This window comes from Cetorhinus maximus, chromosome 13 (genome assembly GCF_964194155.1).
Source record: "Cetorhinus maximus chromosome 13, sCetMax3.hap1.1, whole genome shotgun sequence".
In the NCBI taxonomy this organism is placed as follows: Eukaryota; Metazoa; Chordata; class Chondrichthyes; order Lamniformes; family Cetorhinidae; genus Cetorhinus; species Cetorhinus maximus.
Window position 1 is genome coordinate 22,490,961 of NC_135891.1, and position 15,263 is coordinate 22,506,223.

At 42.5% G+C, this 15,263-nt stretch overlaps 1 protein-coding gene across 15 annotated transcripts in view; it reads right to left on the bottom strand.

Annotated features, from left to right (window-relative positions):
• Positions 1 to 15,263, bottom strand: part of LOC144688485 (band 4.1-like protein 1) — a 289,382-nt gene that overhangs the window by 74,503 nt on the left and 199,616 nt on the right. For all 15 annotated transcript variants that reach the window (XM_078555104.1, XM_078555102.1, XM_078555094.1 and 12 more), the window contains 4 exons: positions 13,230 to 13,334; positions 6,799 to 6,841; positions 4,574 to 4,649; positions 2,475 to 2,693 (listed from right to left, as the gene is read on the bottom strand). In XM_078555104.1, the coding sequence (XP_078411230.1) occupies positions 2,475 to 2,693; positions 4,574 to 4,649; positions 6,799 to 6,841; positions 13,230 to 13,334 (443 nt within the window). The remainder of the gene's footprint in view (positions 1 to 2,474; positions 2,694 to 4,573; positions 4,650 to 6,798; positions 6,842 to 13,229; positions 13,335 to 15,263) is intronic.

Consider the following 15,263-nt stretch of genomic DNA (forward strand, 5'->3'; position numbering starts at 1 on the left):
GCACCGGCTCTGGTCCCCACCACAAACTGTGCCCTTCGATTCCACCTTTTCCCTCGGCCACTGTCTCAGGCTCATCCAAACCACTTGTAAGCTCAGCATCTTACTGACCCTGAGGACAGCTGACCTTCTGACCCTACATCTTTTCCATCACAAAGACATCACCACTTCCCACCTCGAAAACACTACCCTTCTCCTCTGCCCTGAGCTCAGTTCAGCTGCTGTCATGTCAGTGTCAGCTGCAGGCTTGAATAATTCAATGCTCTTTTACTGCCGTCCCATCTTCCAGCATTTGTAAACTTCAACGCACCCAAAACTAGGCTGCTGAATTCTATCCCACGTCACGTCCTGATTACTTACCACGCGCCTGCCTGCTGGCCTACACTAACTCTCAATTCCTCAAGTGTCTCCCATTTAAAAGTTACATCTTCATCTTTAAAGTCCACCTAGTTGTACCCTCCCCTCCTATTTTTTTTTCCCACACAAGTTAGAGTAATTTCAGACAAACTCACTAAGCATTGGGTGTGCTGGTGTCCTACAGAATGATTTCCAGAAGGTGATATGAGTTCAGTGGTCTGAGTGACAAAGAGCTCACATTATATCAGTAGCAATTGGACACTGGGTCTTCTTACATGAATCTCCACAAAGTGGGCTGGCTTTTCATCATCAAGTTGGATAGTGGGAGTCAGGAAAATTCCTTGCTTGGCCCACCCGCCTCGGAGAATGTGCCCGCAAAGGCAGGATCTTCACTGCCGAGGGGGGGAAGGTGTGGGCTGCAGTCATGCCAGTCAACCTGGGAAAGAGGTTGGAGGCAGCCACAGGGGCTGCCAGGTACGGAGGCGAACTGTTTAAAAGGCCTGCCTCAGTGCTGTGGGAAATTTGTCCCAGTTAAGATAACAACATAAAGGCCCTCATTCCCCACACACACACACACACACACACATACACACTCCTCATGCCCCATCCATGCCAGACCCTGCCCCCTGTCCTTCCTCTCATGCTACCTATGCCAAGCTACGGCCCACCACCATATCCCGTATGACCCTTCACCCACCCCTATGCCAAGCTATGGCACTTCCATGCCCACTTAGCAATTGTATAGAACCAATGAACCCTTTCGTGACAATAGGATGTGTTAAAAAAAAGCTTTTAAAAAGTAATTCATTCATTACTTTCAACTATGTTAAAAAAAATCCTTTTATTACAGGTCAATAGAAGAAGTATCAAACAACTAGACCCTTTAAAGTTTCAATAACAAAAACTGCCGACATTTGAAACCTCTGAACCTTCCACAAATAAACATTGTGCAAATGATAGCAGAGACCGGAGAGCCAGAGCTGTCAATCAAGCAATGTTTTCTCTGGGACTCAGCTGTATCATCAGAGTAATGGATTTCTGGGCTCTCAGCCAAGCCATGGGGACATGGGTGGAGGGCCACAGCCTGGCAAAGGGGGCATGAGGAGGACCTTTTGAACTCAACATTTAAAAGATCCCCTCATGCAGGCTATGGTTCACAACACCTCTGAAGTGCCTTGAACCTCAACTCTTTAAAAATCTGGTCCAATTCCATGAAAATTGCAGGAGTAGGACATGCCCATCTCCACAATGCAGCTGGCCGGGTTGGGTGCAGGCTGTACCAGCCTGTATACTTAAAAAGCACTCCTAAAAATCGCACAGCCTGGGAATCCTGCAATTGGGATCTGCCTGCCATATTTAAAGGTCTCCCGAGTCATCTTGGCTTGGTGAAAATCCAAACCAATGGGTGGAATTTTATTCTCACGGCGGGGTCTGGGGGATCTGTGGCCAATTAGACAGGCCCCAGCAAGGGGGTCGGCGCTGTTGCCCCATGGTGGCCATTGCTGGGGGGCCACTCCATGGACCAAACAGTAGCCGAATAGGAGAGTTCAACCCCCACAAACCCCCACCAGGAGGCTGCCAGGGTTTACCTGGAGGTCTTTCCACATGGCAGAGGGGACAACGTGCCACCAGTAAAATGCTAGTGGCAACAGGAACAGACCCTTAATGAACCACTTGTGGCTCAATTGACCTCCTGGGAGTGAGCCATCCTCCACTTTTCCCACTGCTGGCAAAATGGCATAGCAACAGGGAAGCGACAGGCGATCCATGTTGTGCTTCCCTTGCCATTTTACAGTCCCCCTGCCTCCCAGAGGGCTGGAAAAATTCTGCCAAGTGAGTTCAAAATTTCAGCTTGAAGTGAGACTTAGCTAATTAAAAGAACAGAAAGAGAATTTGATCAGGAAGCAACCCACTAATGCTGATTTTGCAAACTGTCTACCAACCAATTAAAAATACACTTTGAAGCCTGGAAGGAGGCTGCACATGCAGCAACTTAGTGGAGGAGAGAGACTATTTAAAGTGGGTGATGCATAGAATAGATTAGATAGAGTAGACATTAGATAAATCAAAAATTCTAAAGCAGCTGAGGCCGCATTTGAATGAAATAGAAAGTATCTTACCTGTAAGTCTTATGCAGTTCTACCACCCTTTCCTCGAGTTCTTTTGTCTGATTTGGTGCAAAGCGAATTTCACTGACATAGTCAGGTCCATATTCCTCAGGATCATAATCTCCCAGTTCTGCCTGAACAGTGTACGAACCCAATAGAGCGTGTGTAACAAAAGAGCAAGGCAGTCGCCCAGAAATAATATCATCTCTCAGCTGCAGACATAGGTAATACCTGCAGTAGAACAGAGCCAATAAAGCAATCACCTCGTGAAACAATTGTACATCAAATACTAGGTTGCAACAAGTCTGTTCCAGTACAATGAATTTCACCAGGCTAGAAACAAGGCATTGTTTCTGCATTGATAAACTCAGTGCCACCAAGACAACTGGTTTGTACAATGGCTTCAACATTAGCCCATCACTTCTGGGACTTGGATTCAAACCCAGTCCAGACTGAAGGTATTATAGATCATCCCTTCTCCTAGCACTAAGGGCCGAGTGAGCACAGATATTTGTTATTAATTGGATACTAATGGTTTGTTTAGGTGAGATAAATGCCACACTATGGCAGTGGGCGGGGGAGGGGGTAGAGTACAATGGGGTTCTTCTGAGATCCGGGCTGTGATACATTATTGGGGCAGGATGAAGGGAGCTTTACTTTTCATACAGTTCTACTGCACCTGACCCAGGAGTGCTCAATTCCAAGATTGGGTTTTCAAGTGAAAAATGTTCTATTTCTCAGCATCAACATCTCTTAATTTTCTGTGCACAAAAATGGCTCAGCATCTTAACAACAAGTCTATAAAATGGAAATCGCACAGAAATATGTTGCCAAACGTTTTGCCACAATATGGCTGATGAAAATTATATGTAACAACTCTAGCTATTTGTGGAGTATTTCTTAATAAAGAAATTATCCATTCAGGCAGAAAATATACGTTCAAAACATTTCTTCTTATTTGTACCTAATAATGTGTTTAACTCTTTCACAGAATTGTATTGCAATTCTCTGTCAAAACAAACCAGTTTTAGCAAATGCAGGGGAGGATGGGGGAAATCCCAGTCACTCAAGCGGTTAAACATTTGCCTGCAAAGTATATGGTCAAGAGTTCATGTTTCAATGATGCTTTACAGAGATTCATGCTTGGCTCAGCTGGGTGGATTTTTAAACTTCTCCAATCCACTAGTAGATACAGAAACATACAAAAGTGAGAAGCCCTGCCTCTGGAAAGGAGGAAGGCTGAGATGAATGGTGACTGTTCAGCTATGATGCTTCATTGCACCTCGAGCAGCCTTATCACACAGCAAGCATTCAAAAGCCAATTGCACACACTGCCTTGCCCTCTTGGCTATAGGAGTGTGTTTGTTAAGAAAACACCAATAAAGAATAGCTTCCAGTCTCTGCATTTCTCTAATTATACCCAAATTGAAATGGTAACATAATCTGAGCGGCCCTCATTGCATTCCAAGCATTTAATACAGGTTTCTCTAATAAATGAACTGTGATTAAGCCCATGTGCCACATGATGTGTGAAAGGAAAGCTGGCATCTTTAAAAGGCATCAGTCAAGGCTCTCCCTCTACAGTGAGTCAGTTTTATAGGATTGGTACTCATGCATCTGGTTGTATTCTAAACCCATTGCTTGAACAAAATATTATCAGCCTACTTTTTTTTCTATATTTACATAGTAAATTACACTTACATGGTAAATCACAACTGAGACAGAATTTAAAAAATACAGGTCATGGCAAAGCTGAACACACATCAATCACACCAACATCAATACCATGAAGCAGACATGCTCCGAGTAGGTGAACTTGACTTCAAGGTACATTCTTAGCCTTTCTTCCATTTCACAAAGAGCCTTCAGAGCTGTACAACAGACTTTGTGAAAGTAAATACTTCCTAATTGTAATACTTGCCATGAAGTAATCCTTTCAGTTATTAAAAACAAAATATTTATTTTTTAAAATGGCAGATATCATTTGATGGAGCAAAATCTGCATCCTTAAAATGCAAGAAATGTGTGCAATGGAGGATCAAATTTATATATAAAATATATTCAGGAATGATTGAATGTGTATTTATGAATTGACAATTGCTAAAGCTCACCTTGTTATATCTTCAGAGAGCTGGGTTGGATCTGGGGGATAGAACTTCACTGTGTATGCAAAATGCCAAGGGCCACCTATTGAGAAAGGAAGGCCAACAACAGAAAGGAAGCATCAAGGATAATTCAAGAGGTTTTGTTCATAGACTTGACTGTGACTACACTGTGAAAAGAAAGGCTGAATCTGTCTTTCCATCCTTTGAATGGACTGCCGGTTGTAGAGCTAGTAAAAAGCTGATGCATTTCAAACTTAAAAATTACTTTCACTTACAGAAAAATTTTTAAACATAAAAACACGATTAATGAACAAACTCGATGTTTCACTGCATCTATCCCAATCCTGCAGGTAACCTTAGACACAACAATAAAAAAAAACATTTCCTAGCATACAATATGAAAGGTGTTAAAATTAATCCCTGGCTTCTTGGCCCCATCAGACGTATGACAGGTCAGGGAGCAGGATGGCCTAGAGACTTGCAGTACATTTCACTTTGATATACTGGATCAGTAGATGTGGAGAAGATCCAAAACTCTGGATCTCTGCACATTTTGAAAATGTACGACTTCTGTTATGAGCACAGGGCTGCCATGTCAGTTCATGTTTTAATCAAGACTATGATCTATGATGGAGAGTGCTGTTCTCTCAGACCAGTTCTATTATGGAAATGTTATAATCTGCAAGTGGCTAATGATTTTCATTCTACTGCGCCACTGAAAAATATTCATGATTGAATAACTGTATTTTTTATTCTGCTATTTCTCCGCCTACATTTAGTAAAATAGGATACTATCCTATAAAATAAGAGTAGAAAGTAACCCAATTTTATTTAAGGCTTTTCTTTAAGATATCCTGCAGGGAAGAAAATAAAATAAATTAATTTATGGTTAAATTCAACTAATTTATGGTCAATTATTTCAGGGCACTTTATAATCAGATTTTGTAACTTGAATTAGCAAACTGAATTACATGGCAATGGGAGATGAAATATATTCAGTGGATCATTAAGACAAATTAAAGTTTTAAAAGTACAAGATAAAAGGGATTTAAAATAGAACTTTGTTGAAAAAGTAAATTCAATTGTAAAGATTACAAACAAACTGCGCCTGTCTGCATACCGTTTAAATTTGCACCAGTTTTCAGGTACTACGACACTTAATTTTCCTTTCCACGATAATTGTAAAAACAAATGTTGAACATGCTGTGTTAATTTCCTAAGAATAGCCTCCTTCTACGCTGTAAATTTTTCCATGTTTCCAAGTTTGGGCTTCAGATTGACTTTGTGTAACAGTCCAATGAGCATCAGAATCCTATATGATGGGACAGAATTTTACTAATAGGAGAAAGATAATCTCAGGGTTGTCATTTAATCTTGCAAATGATGCTTTTTAATAACTCTGTGCAGATACATTTGTTTTAGACTGTCTCAGATATGGTATGGCCTGCAGCATGATCTCTAAATCAATTCTACTTCGGCTCTCCTTGAACTATTATACATATTGTGCGCAAAGTGCAACTGCCTGCACAGAAAACAAGGGCACAGATATTGCAAACAGCTTTATTATGTGCATCAGGTCTGCCTGTGCTCTTTAAAAATAAAGAAAACTAACCTAACAGCCAATCTCGTTTAAAAATACTATATACTTTCCAAATAGGAAGCAATTAATCAAGATTGACTCTTGTGTACTTCACAAAAACAGTCCCGGTACAGAAAGTACTCAAATAATTTTTTTTAAAACCAAATTGACTTCAAACAATTTGAGTCTTGCCTGACAAAAGAATAATAGAGTTTTCCTGCTTTGCATGCGAGGATAAATAAACCAATTATGACCACTGTGAAAATGCAAAACAGAAATCACAACACTTGATGTACAGAAGTGGCAAGAAATTGTCAATGAAGTGTACACATGCATTAAAAATGGAACAGTGACAACAGAAGTAAAATTATCATAAGAAAGGTGACAGCGTCAAATCTGAAGGACAACGAATCTCTTGAAGGGAATAATAATTTTAAATGAAAGCGACAGTTATAGACATAGCAAAAAGAGAGATGACGTAAAAGTCAACTTTGCTGTATGTGAGAACAATCAGGCATCAAACTCAGTTCTGTGCACATGGCCAAAAGCTGATGAAACACCATAAATATTGAATTAATTGGCTCAGTACAGCTTCCTAAGTAAATGGGTAGTAGTAAAGCTCATTTCCAAGAAGCAAACATAGAAGACTCACTTCGGATTTGTTTCTTTATATCTTTTGATGGGTCCAGCCAATTCTGAAAATACAAAAACCATTATCAAAAAGACAGCATGAAAACTTTCATGCACTCAAGCTTCCAAAGATTGAAGAGACATTATTATCTATGGCGCACATGCAATTCCAGCTGTTAATAACACCTAAAGTTGTCATAGTGCCATTTGTAAAGTTTGTAAGGAAATATATAAATATTGCCCTTAAATTTAATTGTCATTGACAAGTAGCCGCATCAGTGTATTGTCAAAATGGATCTACTTCGGGTGTAAAATGGAGTCAGTTATGAGGAGGGCAAGAGTTATCTTTTCTGTGCTATCAGGAAATAGGAAAACCTGAACTCAAATTATTTTGCCAAAACATGATGAAGACAGCACAGATATGCCTGACGCTAATAAAAGCCACAGGTTCTGTGATAACTTCATGGAGTTATATTCTGAGGGAAAAGCTTTAAAATGAAGAAACTATGGCACTGTGAAATATATTGTAGCAGCATTAGAAGCAAGCGCTTTTCAAATACAAAACAGAGGTATTTGAATATGCAGTTTTCAGGATTAAAAATGTCACTCCAGCTCTGTTTGTTCGATTGCTACATCGGTACTTCTTCATGAAAATAGCAAAGCAGATATTTTCCTGGCTGGAGACCAGAAGTATGTATGGCTGTAAATGAAACGACATTCTAAAGCCTTCATGATAGTGTGAAATATACATTTATCAATAGGTATTAGTTATCACTTCTTTTAAGCAGACCTCCTTTCAGTCTTGATTCTCTGACCTATATGGATTGCATCGATTAGTCCTATGGGTAATTACACACAAATCCTGTTGGTTGCTGTGGTTGTCATGAAGTTTTGCATTGTTTTTTATGCCATTATAAACAGTATACAGAGAATATTACTGTTCCCATGCACTGTGCCACATATTCTATGTGAGTTTGTACTAGCAATTCTCTAAATAATGTCAGTTGTGTCATTGACAGAGGTACCTAGCGGAGCTCAAGTACTTCTTTAAGTGAAGAGGAAATTAAATTGAAGGGAACTTGACCTCACACCTCAAGGAAACACTGGCAGAAGTAGAGAAGAAATTATTTACTCTAGGCATTCAGGTGATTTTTTTTTTTAAATGAAGGAATCATAGGCCTGTTGGTAAAGACTGAGAGCCTCTCTGTTACAGAAATGGCTACAGAGGCCTGCATCCTGATTCCCAGCTGCCAAATGCAGCACCTACCATTTTCGCAGGGGTGGTGGAGGGGTGGGGAAACTGGGGACAGGCTCCAAATTGTACATCCATGGTTCACGGAGGCAGCTGCCCATATGAAACAGCAGCTGCCTCCAGTAATGTTCGATTTTTGTCAGCTAGGAATGGGAAACGTGACCACCAGAATTTTTTTACCTCGTCGGGCGCCTGGCCCAAACAAGCGTAAAATGGTGCGCGATGAAGCCGGGTGAGTGTCCTGATGTCATTGCGCGCTCGCGTGTTACTTCATTCGGTGGGTGTGTGTGGGAGTGGGCATCACGCCCGCTGACAATTAACAGGCCTATTAAGGCCATTAAAGTCCTAACTGAATGTAATTTTTCGCTGCCTGTCCAACCTTACGGTTGGCGGGCAGGCATAAAGGCCAAGCGGCCTTTGCATTTTTTAGGAAACCTCATCCACGGGCAGGATGAGGTTTCCAACAGCTTTCAAAAATAAAATAAAAATTTTAACTTTTCATTAATATGTCCCTGCTCATGTGACAGAGTCGCATCAGGGGACATGTTTTTTTAAAACATTTTAAGAATCTTTATTTTTCATTTTCAAAACGCTTCATCTCCCCGTGGCAGCTCTGTGCCTCAGGGAGCTTTTCCTGCGCTCACCCACACGCAAGCACGAAGTTCCCCGCTCAACCTCTCTACCACCCCCTACCCCCACCACACAGGCAGCACTGAGCACTGCAGCATGCATTTCACGCTGGGCGAATCTTAACTGACCCACCAGCGTGATATCTTGGTTGGTTCCGATGATGGGTGGCAGTTGGCTTTCCAACCGCTCCCGCTCGACCCCGCCCGCCCCCACCGAGCCCTTCCGACAAGGGAAAAACCCTGGCCGATGTGTGCAGGTTAGACCTGGTAGGAGCAGGCCTAAACTTTGAGGAGTTGCTTGGATAGGTAGGGGTACCCTTTCAGTAGATAAGGTACCCTTTTAGATATGGTCCCAGGAGACCACTGGGGGCAAGTCAGGTGCCCTTTGGGATCTATAAAAGCCGGCATAAAAAGTTCATAACTCATAGGAACTGTCAAAAAGAAATGTCAAGCTGTAAAGGCATTTAAACACCTGCCTTTCAAATATTTAGGGGGGAAAAAAACTGTCTGCAGTGTTGAAAAATAAAAAATCAGTGCTTACTATTTCACTCTGTCTGTTGGCATAAGCCTGAGGGTTATTACTGAATTAGGGCCGCAAGACTGATCTCACAACTTTCTATTATCAGAGTAGGGTGCTTCTCAGTTCACAGTTTGATTGACATCTCCAAGTGGTTATGGACTCTTTGAAGTGGAGCTATGAATTCCAATGTTTATTTTTATAAAGGATTAAAGGAAGCTAAATGTGGTGAATAGGTTTTTAATCAATGAGAGTTTTTTTGAAATAGTGAATTCATCAATAGATGCTTAATAACTTTATTTTATCTCATCTCAGCATGGGTCACAAGGTCTGCCCATGGTGGGTACTGGGGTGAGTTGGCATTGCAGGTATAAGGGCAAAGGCTGGTAGTTGGGGGGAGGGGTGCATAGGTTGGCATAGAGGGTATAAGGGGCATAGGTTCACATAGAGCATACAAAAGGCCATGAGGGGGTGGGTAGAGGGGCATGAGGTGGCATTGGAAGTGTGTGGGAGATGAGGGAGGTGAGGGATGTTTTATTGGTTTTTAAATACTTCAACACAGTGCCAGTGCACTAAGGCAGGCCTTCTGCCCAGTCCACCTCCACACCAAGTAGCTTCCACACTCGTTCTGGGGTCACCCGTGACTCCCATATTCACCCTCCCACCATGGACTGAAAATCTGACCTTTTGGGGCACTTTCTCCCAAGTCAGGTTTGTGGACCCGGTAATTCTTCCGATTCTGTGCTCCCGAGCCGGGAGTGAAAATTCAGGCCAAGGTGTCCAAATCTGGGCCAGGATATTGAGGTCGGTGAGCGGGGGACATCGCCCGCTCGCCGACACGTAAAATGACGTGGGATGGCGTCGAGTGGAACTCCCGATGTCACCCCACGTCATTTCAATTTTCAGGTCGGCGGGGGCGCAGCCGAATCAGCTGTGTGCCCACCGACCTGTCAATGGCCTATTGAGGCCATTTAAAAAGTAATTGAAATAATTAATGGACCTGCCCTTCCAACCTTAAGGTTGGTGGGCAGGCTGGGAGCCCTGGCGGGCTTCAGAAAAAGCATGAAACCTCATCGACAGGCGGGATGAGGTTTCATGAGGGTTTTTAAAAATTTAATAAAAGTTTGATTAAAAGTGATGGACATGTCCCAACTCATGTGACAGTGTCACATGAGGGGACATGTCAGGGAAATTTTATTTTTGTACATGGACCATTTTTACATTTGGAGCCGATCTCCCTGAGGCAGCACTTAGCCTCAGGAAGACGAGTGAGCTCTTCCGCACACATGCACGAAAGAGCGCACTCTCAGCTTAGGGAATCCCCCCTGACTGCACAGGGAGCACATAGCGCTTCCTGGTGGACATCAAGCTGGGCGGGCCTTAATTTGCTCACCCACGTAAAATGGCAGCACGCCCCCAATCGGGGGTGCTGATCGGAGGCGCGCATGCACGTGCCCACTTCTGCACTTCCTCCCCAATGGCGGGAAAATTCTTCCCTTGGATATGCAAGGAGGAGTTAAACTTCAGGTCAACTTGAATGAGGTTCTATATAACCTGTCGAGAGGAATGAAATCTAGAGGCTATTGGGTCATTTGCCAATTTACTCCTTCTGTGTCTAAGTGGAATGGTTTTGAAAATCAGTGCAAATGCTTGTGATTACAGCAATTAGAAGAACATAACTAACCCCTAGATAGTTACCCAGATAGTTTATCTTCTCCATTTCACTAGAATCAGTAGTTGTATATCATCAAATCAGTCAGATTTCCCTGGTAGCTGATTAGTGCCTAGATTCTCTGATAACCCACTAGATTAGGGCGTATGTTATAGTCTGGGTAGGCTTGCTCTATTTTTGTACCTGTAATTTATGGTTTTGAATTCAGACTAACAAGGAGATTGTGTATGCTGGGATGTGATGAGAGGTGGTGTGACAATTTCCAAAGTTCAAATTCAAAATTTTGCATAAGGTTTATCAGTGCTGAATTGGTTCTTGCTGATGTTGCCTTTTTATAACCATTACAACAATTTAGTGGGGTTAAAAGTCATCTTTCCGCACTTTTGGTAATAAATCATTGGAATTACATCTCATGAAAAAATGCCAACAATTCTTAAATGTATTTCATCAACCAACGTTGCATCCAGTTACCCAGCACCTCAAAATCTTTGAAATTTGTCCCAGATTGAAGTCAGCTTTGACTGACCATGCATCAAGTGAACCATACTTTGTGATTTTTCTCAAAGTGCATTATGTTTGCGGTCACAGTAAGTTCTAATAGACATTTTTTTTCAAATAATCATTTTAAGAATTAATTTAAAGTAATTTATTCTATTCAATTTTGAAAGTGATATCTAACTTGTGTGCTACTGACAGATTTAATCCAAAAGATGTAAAAAACAGAATCTTCCTCTTGTAGTTTGTTAATCTGTCAATAGTTTAAAAGCAGATGAAGGTGGTAAATTGGGGATCCCAACCCATTTGTACACTGGTTGTATATTATGGTAGCAGTGACTTGAGCTCAGGAAATGTCTGCCCATATTCTAATTAATTCAGTGACGGAATGATTTCAGATGTGGCAGCATCTGTGGAGAGAAAGAGTCATACAGACTCGAAACGTTAACTCTGTCTTACTCTCCACAGATGCTGTTAGGCCTACTGAGCTTTTCCAGCATTTTTTGTTTTTGTTTCAGATTTCCAGCATCTGCAGTATTCTGCCTTTATCTTATGATTTCAGATGTCACTGATTCAGTTTACCACTTCAATTTGAGAATGCTTAATGTACATGGCCAGATTAGACGTCAAATCAGTCATTGCATTCTCAATGCGCAGATCCGCGTGATTTTATTTGTTAAATGTGCTGTACTTGAGCAGAAAAAAAGAATATTGTGCCTTCCCTGGTCTAACACTCCTGTCCTTATAAAGCCATTCAGCACCCAACTTGCCTCGAGCAATTTAATACCAAATATTTCTAGATATTTGCTGAAAGACGGTGGGATGGAATTGGCTGAGGAGTCTGCAAAATGCAAGGCAGTTAACGTCACAGGATGCATTGAACTGTGAGATAGCAGATCATGGGTCTACAAGCAAAAGGTGAGATCTAAAATAAGAATGTATAAATATATGGAGAAAGAGAACAGCTTAGTAAACATCCCTCCACAAAAACACTTAACTCTAATTGATTTAAAGGTATTGGCATTCACAGCAATTGGACATTGTGTTGTGAAAGTGATAGGTCAGGCAAGTAAAGCGCCTGCCAACCTACAAACCTCCCTCAGAAAAACAAATGAACCTTCGTGCTGTGTCAACTGATCTCACTCATAACAGTTCTTCAATGTGACAGCAAGACTATGCTGCACTCTGAGGGCAGAATTTAATGCCACCCCCCTCCCCACCCGAGACGAGTTTGGAGGCGGAGGTGGCATTTAATTGGGCGAGGGGGTGCATTGTGGGGAGCCTGCTGCTTTCCCACCTCCCCAAATTGATTCCAGCGTGGGAAGGCTCGTGAACGGCCTTCCTATCCGGATGACAACTGGAGCCCTTAATTAAGTGGGCAATTAATGCCCAATTAAGAACCTCGTCCTGTGTGGGAGTCGCTATCCCAGGAGCCCAAAAAGCAAATCCTGGTGCGTTTGTTTGTGGGCTCCAGGGAGGGGGCGGTATGGGGGTGGGGGAGGATCCATTGTTCAAAGGCACAGTGCCTGACCGAGGGACCCAGCATTAGGAAGGGAAAGGGGCTGTTTGGGTCACTGAAAAATAGCCCCATGGTCGTGCCTCTGACCCCTGTCCCACCACCCCCATCCCACCCTCACTCATTTGTGGCCTGGGGTCCCTCGTTGATCCTGGGCCTTGGGTGGGTGCATTACCAGCAGCAGCCACCACCTTTCCAGTGATGCTGATGTTAAAGGGATGGTTGGCAATTACTGGGAAGGGGCGAGATTTCCACCCCCGGTGTTCTTAATTGCAGGGAAGGCCCAAAAGTGGCCATTAAGTGATTGGCACTTAACAAAAGATCAAGAAAAGGAGAATCACATTTAGTATTAAGTAGAATAACATAATTCACCTTCTGGCTTTCAGAGTCACAGAATGTCAGTCCATAGTAGTCCTTCTCCAGCAGGTTGAGGTGCTCACAGACCAGATCAAATAGCACTTGGCCCTTAGCACGTTTCTATGAGATTGAGAAAAAGAGAAGTATTACAACACATGGAATTGCTGTTGAAAGAATAGGTATTTGTCAAGTTAAGCACTTAAAATCCATTCTTAGGCTCCATACCGGAGTTTATGGGGCTGCTTTTCAGCCTCATCGTGGCTCTGCAAAGATATTTACTTGTATACAAATCTTCTACAAATCAATCCTACAAAGTTTCTCAATCTTGGAACCATATTTCAACAAAGTTGTGGGAATTAAAGGCATCAGTGACGAGTCCAAGGCTTGAGATAAAGTGAGTGGATCTGATATGCAAACCCCTTATGGTCCTGCTTCTTACGACATGTGGGAAACTCAATCATGCCCTGATCGAAGAGCTTTGCTATGTGAAAAAAAAAGTGCAAAACAAAAAACCCATATTGACAATTCTGACCATCTTTCACTGGCTACGTAGAGAACTATTTAATGGATCTAAATTTTCAGCTGGTATTGAGTCAAGAGTTTTATGGCGTCCACAAATCAGACTCCTTCAATGTACATTTCCAATGACACTTACTAGGGATATGTTACCCGTGCCGCACCCTCCACATTAGTGATTTGTGACCAGAGGTGCAACTATTGACTTGCAAAGCGCATTTACAAATCAGCTCAGGCTTTCACAGATTGGGTACCAATTTCATTATTAATACACTATGTGACATCATCCATTCATTTCTCTTTATTCGAAATGAAGGTGCAGGATGTTGAAAGCCCACTGGAGATGGGGGAACCAAGGTGGGCAGGCCTGGAATTTCCCAATGCCAGCTCCTTCCTGCCTCTGGGCCATTTTTAAGGAGCAGGTTGGCAGGGTGACGTGCTCTGCTTGCAAGCAGTGTGGAGCTTGTTAATATAATTAAAAGCCTTATAAGGCCAAAGATCAGAAGCTGACTAGAATTTTCCAGTCTGCCTGAGGGAGCCTGTAGCACCCAGACCCTGGCAGGTGCCTGGAGGCGACGCCCTACCAGAAAACTGGGGGTTTGCCCGCTGGAAGTGTTCCCCCTCCACAATGGCAGCCTTGCAGCTGTGGCCTTTTCTTTTTTAAAGAGTTTGTAAAAAGCGCTGAGGGCGCACCGCCACCTTGAGACGTCCCCCCCCCCTCTCTCTCTTACCGGCATTGGCAGTCTGCAGCTCCATTAGTGCTGGATGGCCTCCTATTCACGCCCCCAGCATCGGGAGCCCTCCCGTCATCCTTGATTAGATGGCGAGCACACCATTAGGCCATTAATTGATCATTCCTTTGAATGTGCCGGGTGACTATTTCTGACTCAGGACCCAAGTTTCTATCCAGATGTCAGAGTGCCGACTCCAGTACAAGAATCCAGCCCAAAGTGTTTGATTTGTCTCAAAAGGGGGACTATTCAAAGGCTTTCTGTGCTCATAAGCTATTTCTGCGTGACTTCCTCCACTCATTTAATATCATATTTCTCAAACATCATCATTTATTTTGATGAATACTGTTTCAGATTTAGCTTTGATTTCTTTGGCGAATTGTTGGACTGTAAAATTATAGAACATTAAAAAAAATTCAAAAGCCTTTGTAACCCAACTACATACAGATTCTTACTACCACGACAGCTCCCTTTTCCCTAAGGCATCAAAGACTCAAGGCAAATATCTCGAAGTAGTTAAATGAACAAATGCAGCTGTGAAACGCCTCCTCCATTTCATTTCCTCACACCGAAAGTCAATGGTTTATTCGGTTCTAACTTTCTTTGATAGCACGCAGGTTGGTTAGTGCAAAATTGCTTTAGAGTCACTGAGTCATTAGGGCACGGAAGTAAACCATTCAGCCCATCGACTTCATGCTGGATCTCTGTACAGCAATTCAGTCAGGCCCATACCCGCTTTGTCTATTCTTTTACCACATTGGCATATCGATTTAATGAGAAACAGTATCATCTCAAGATGTGG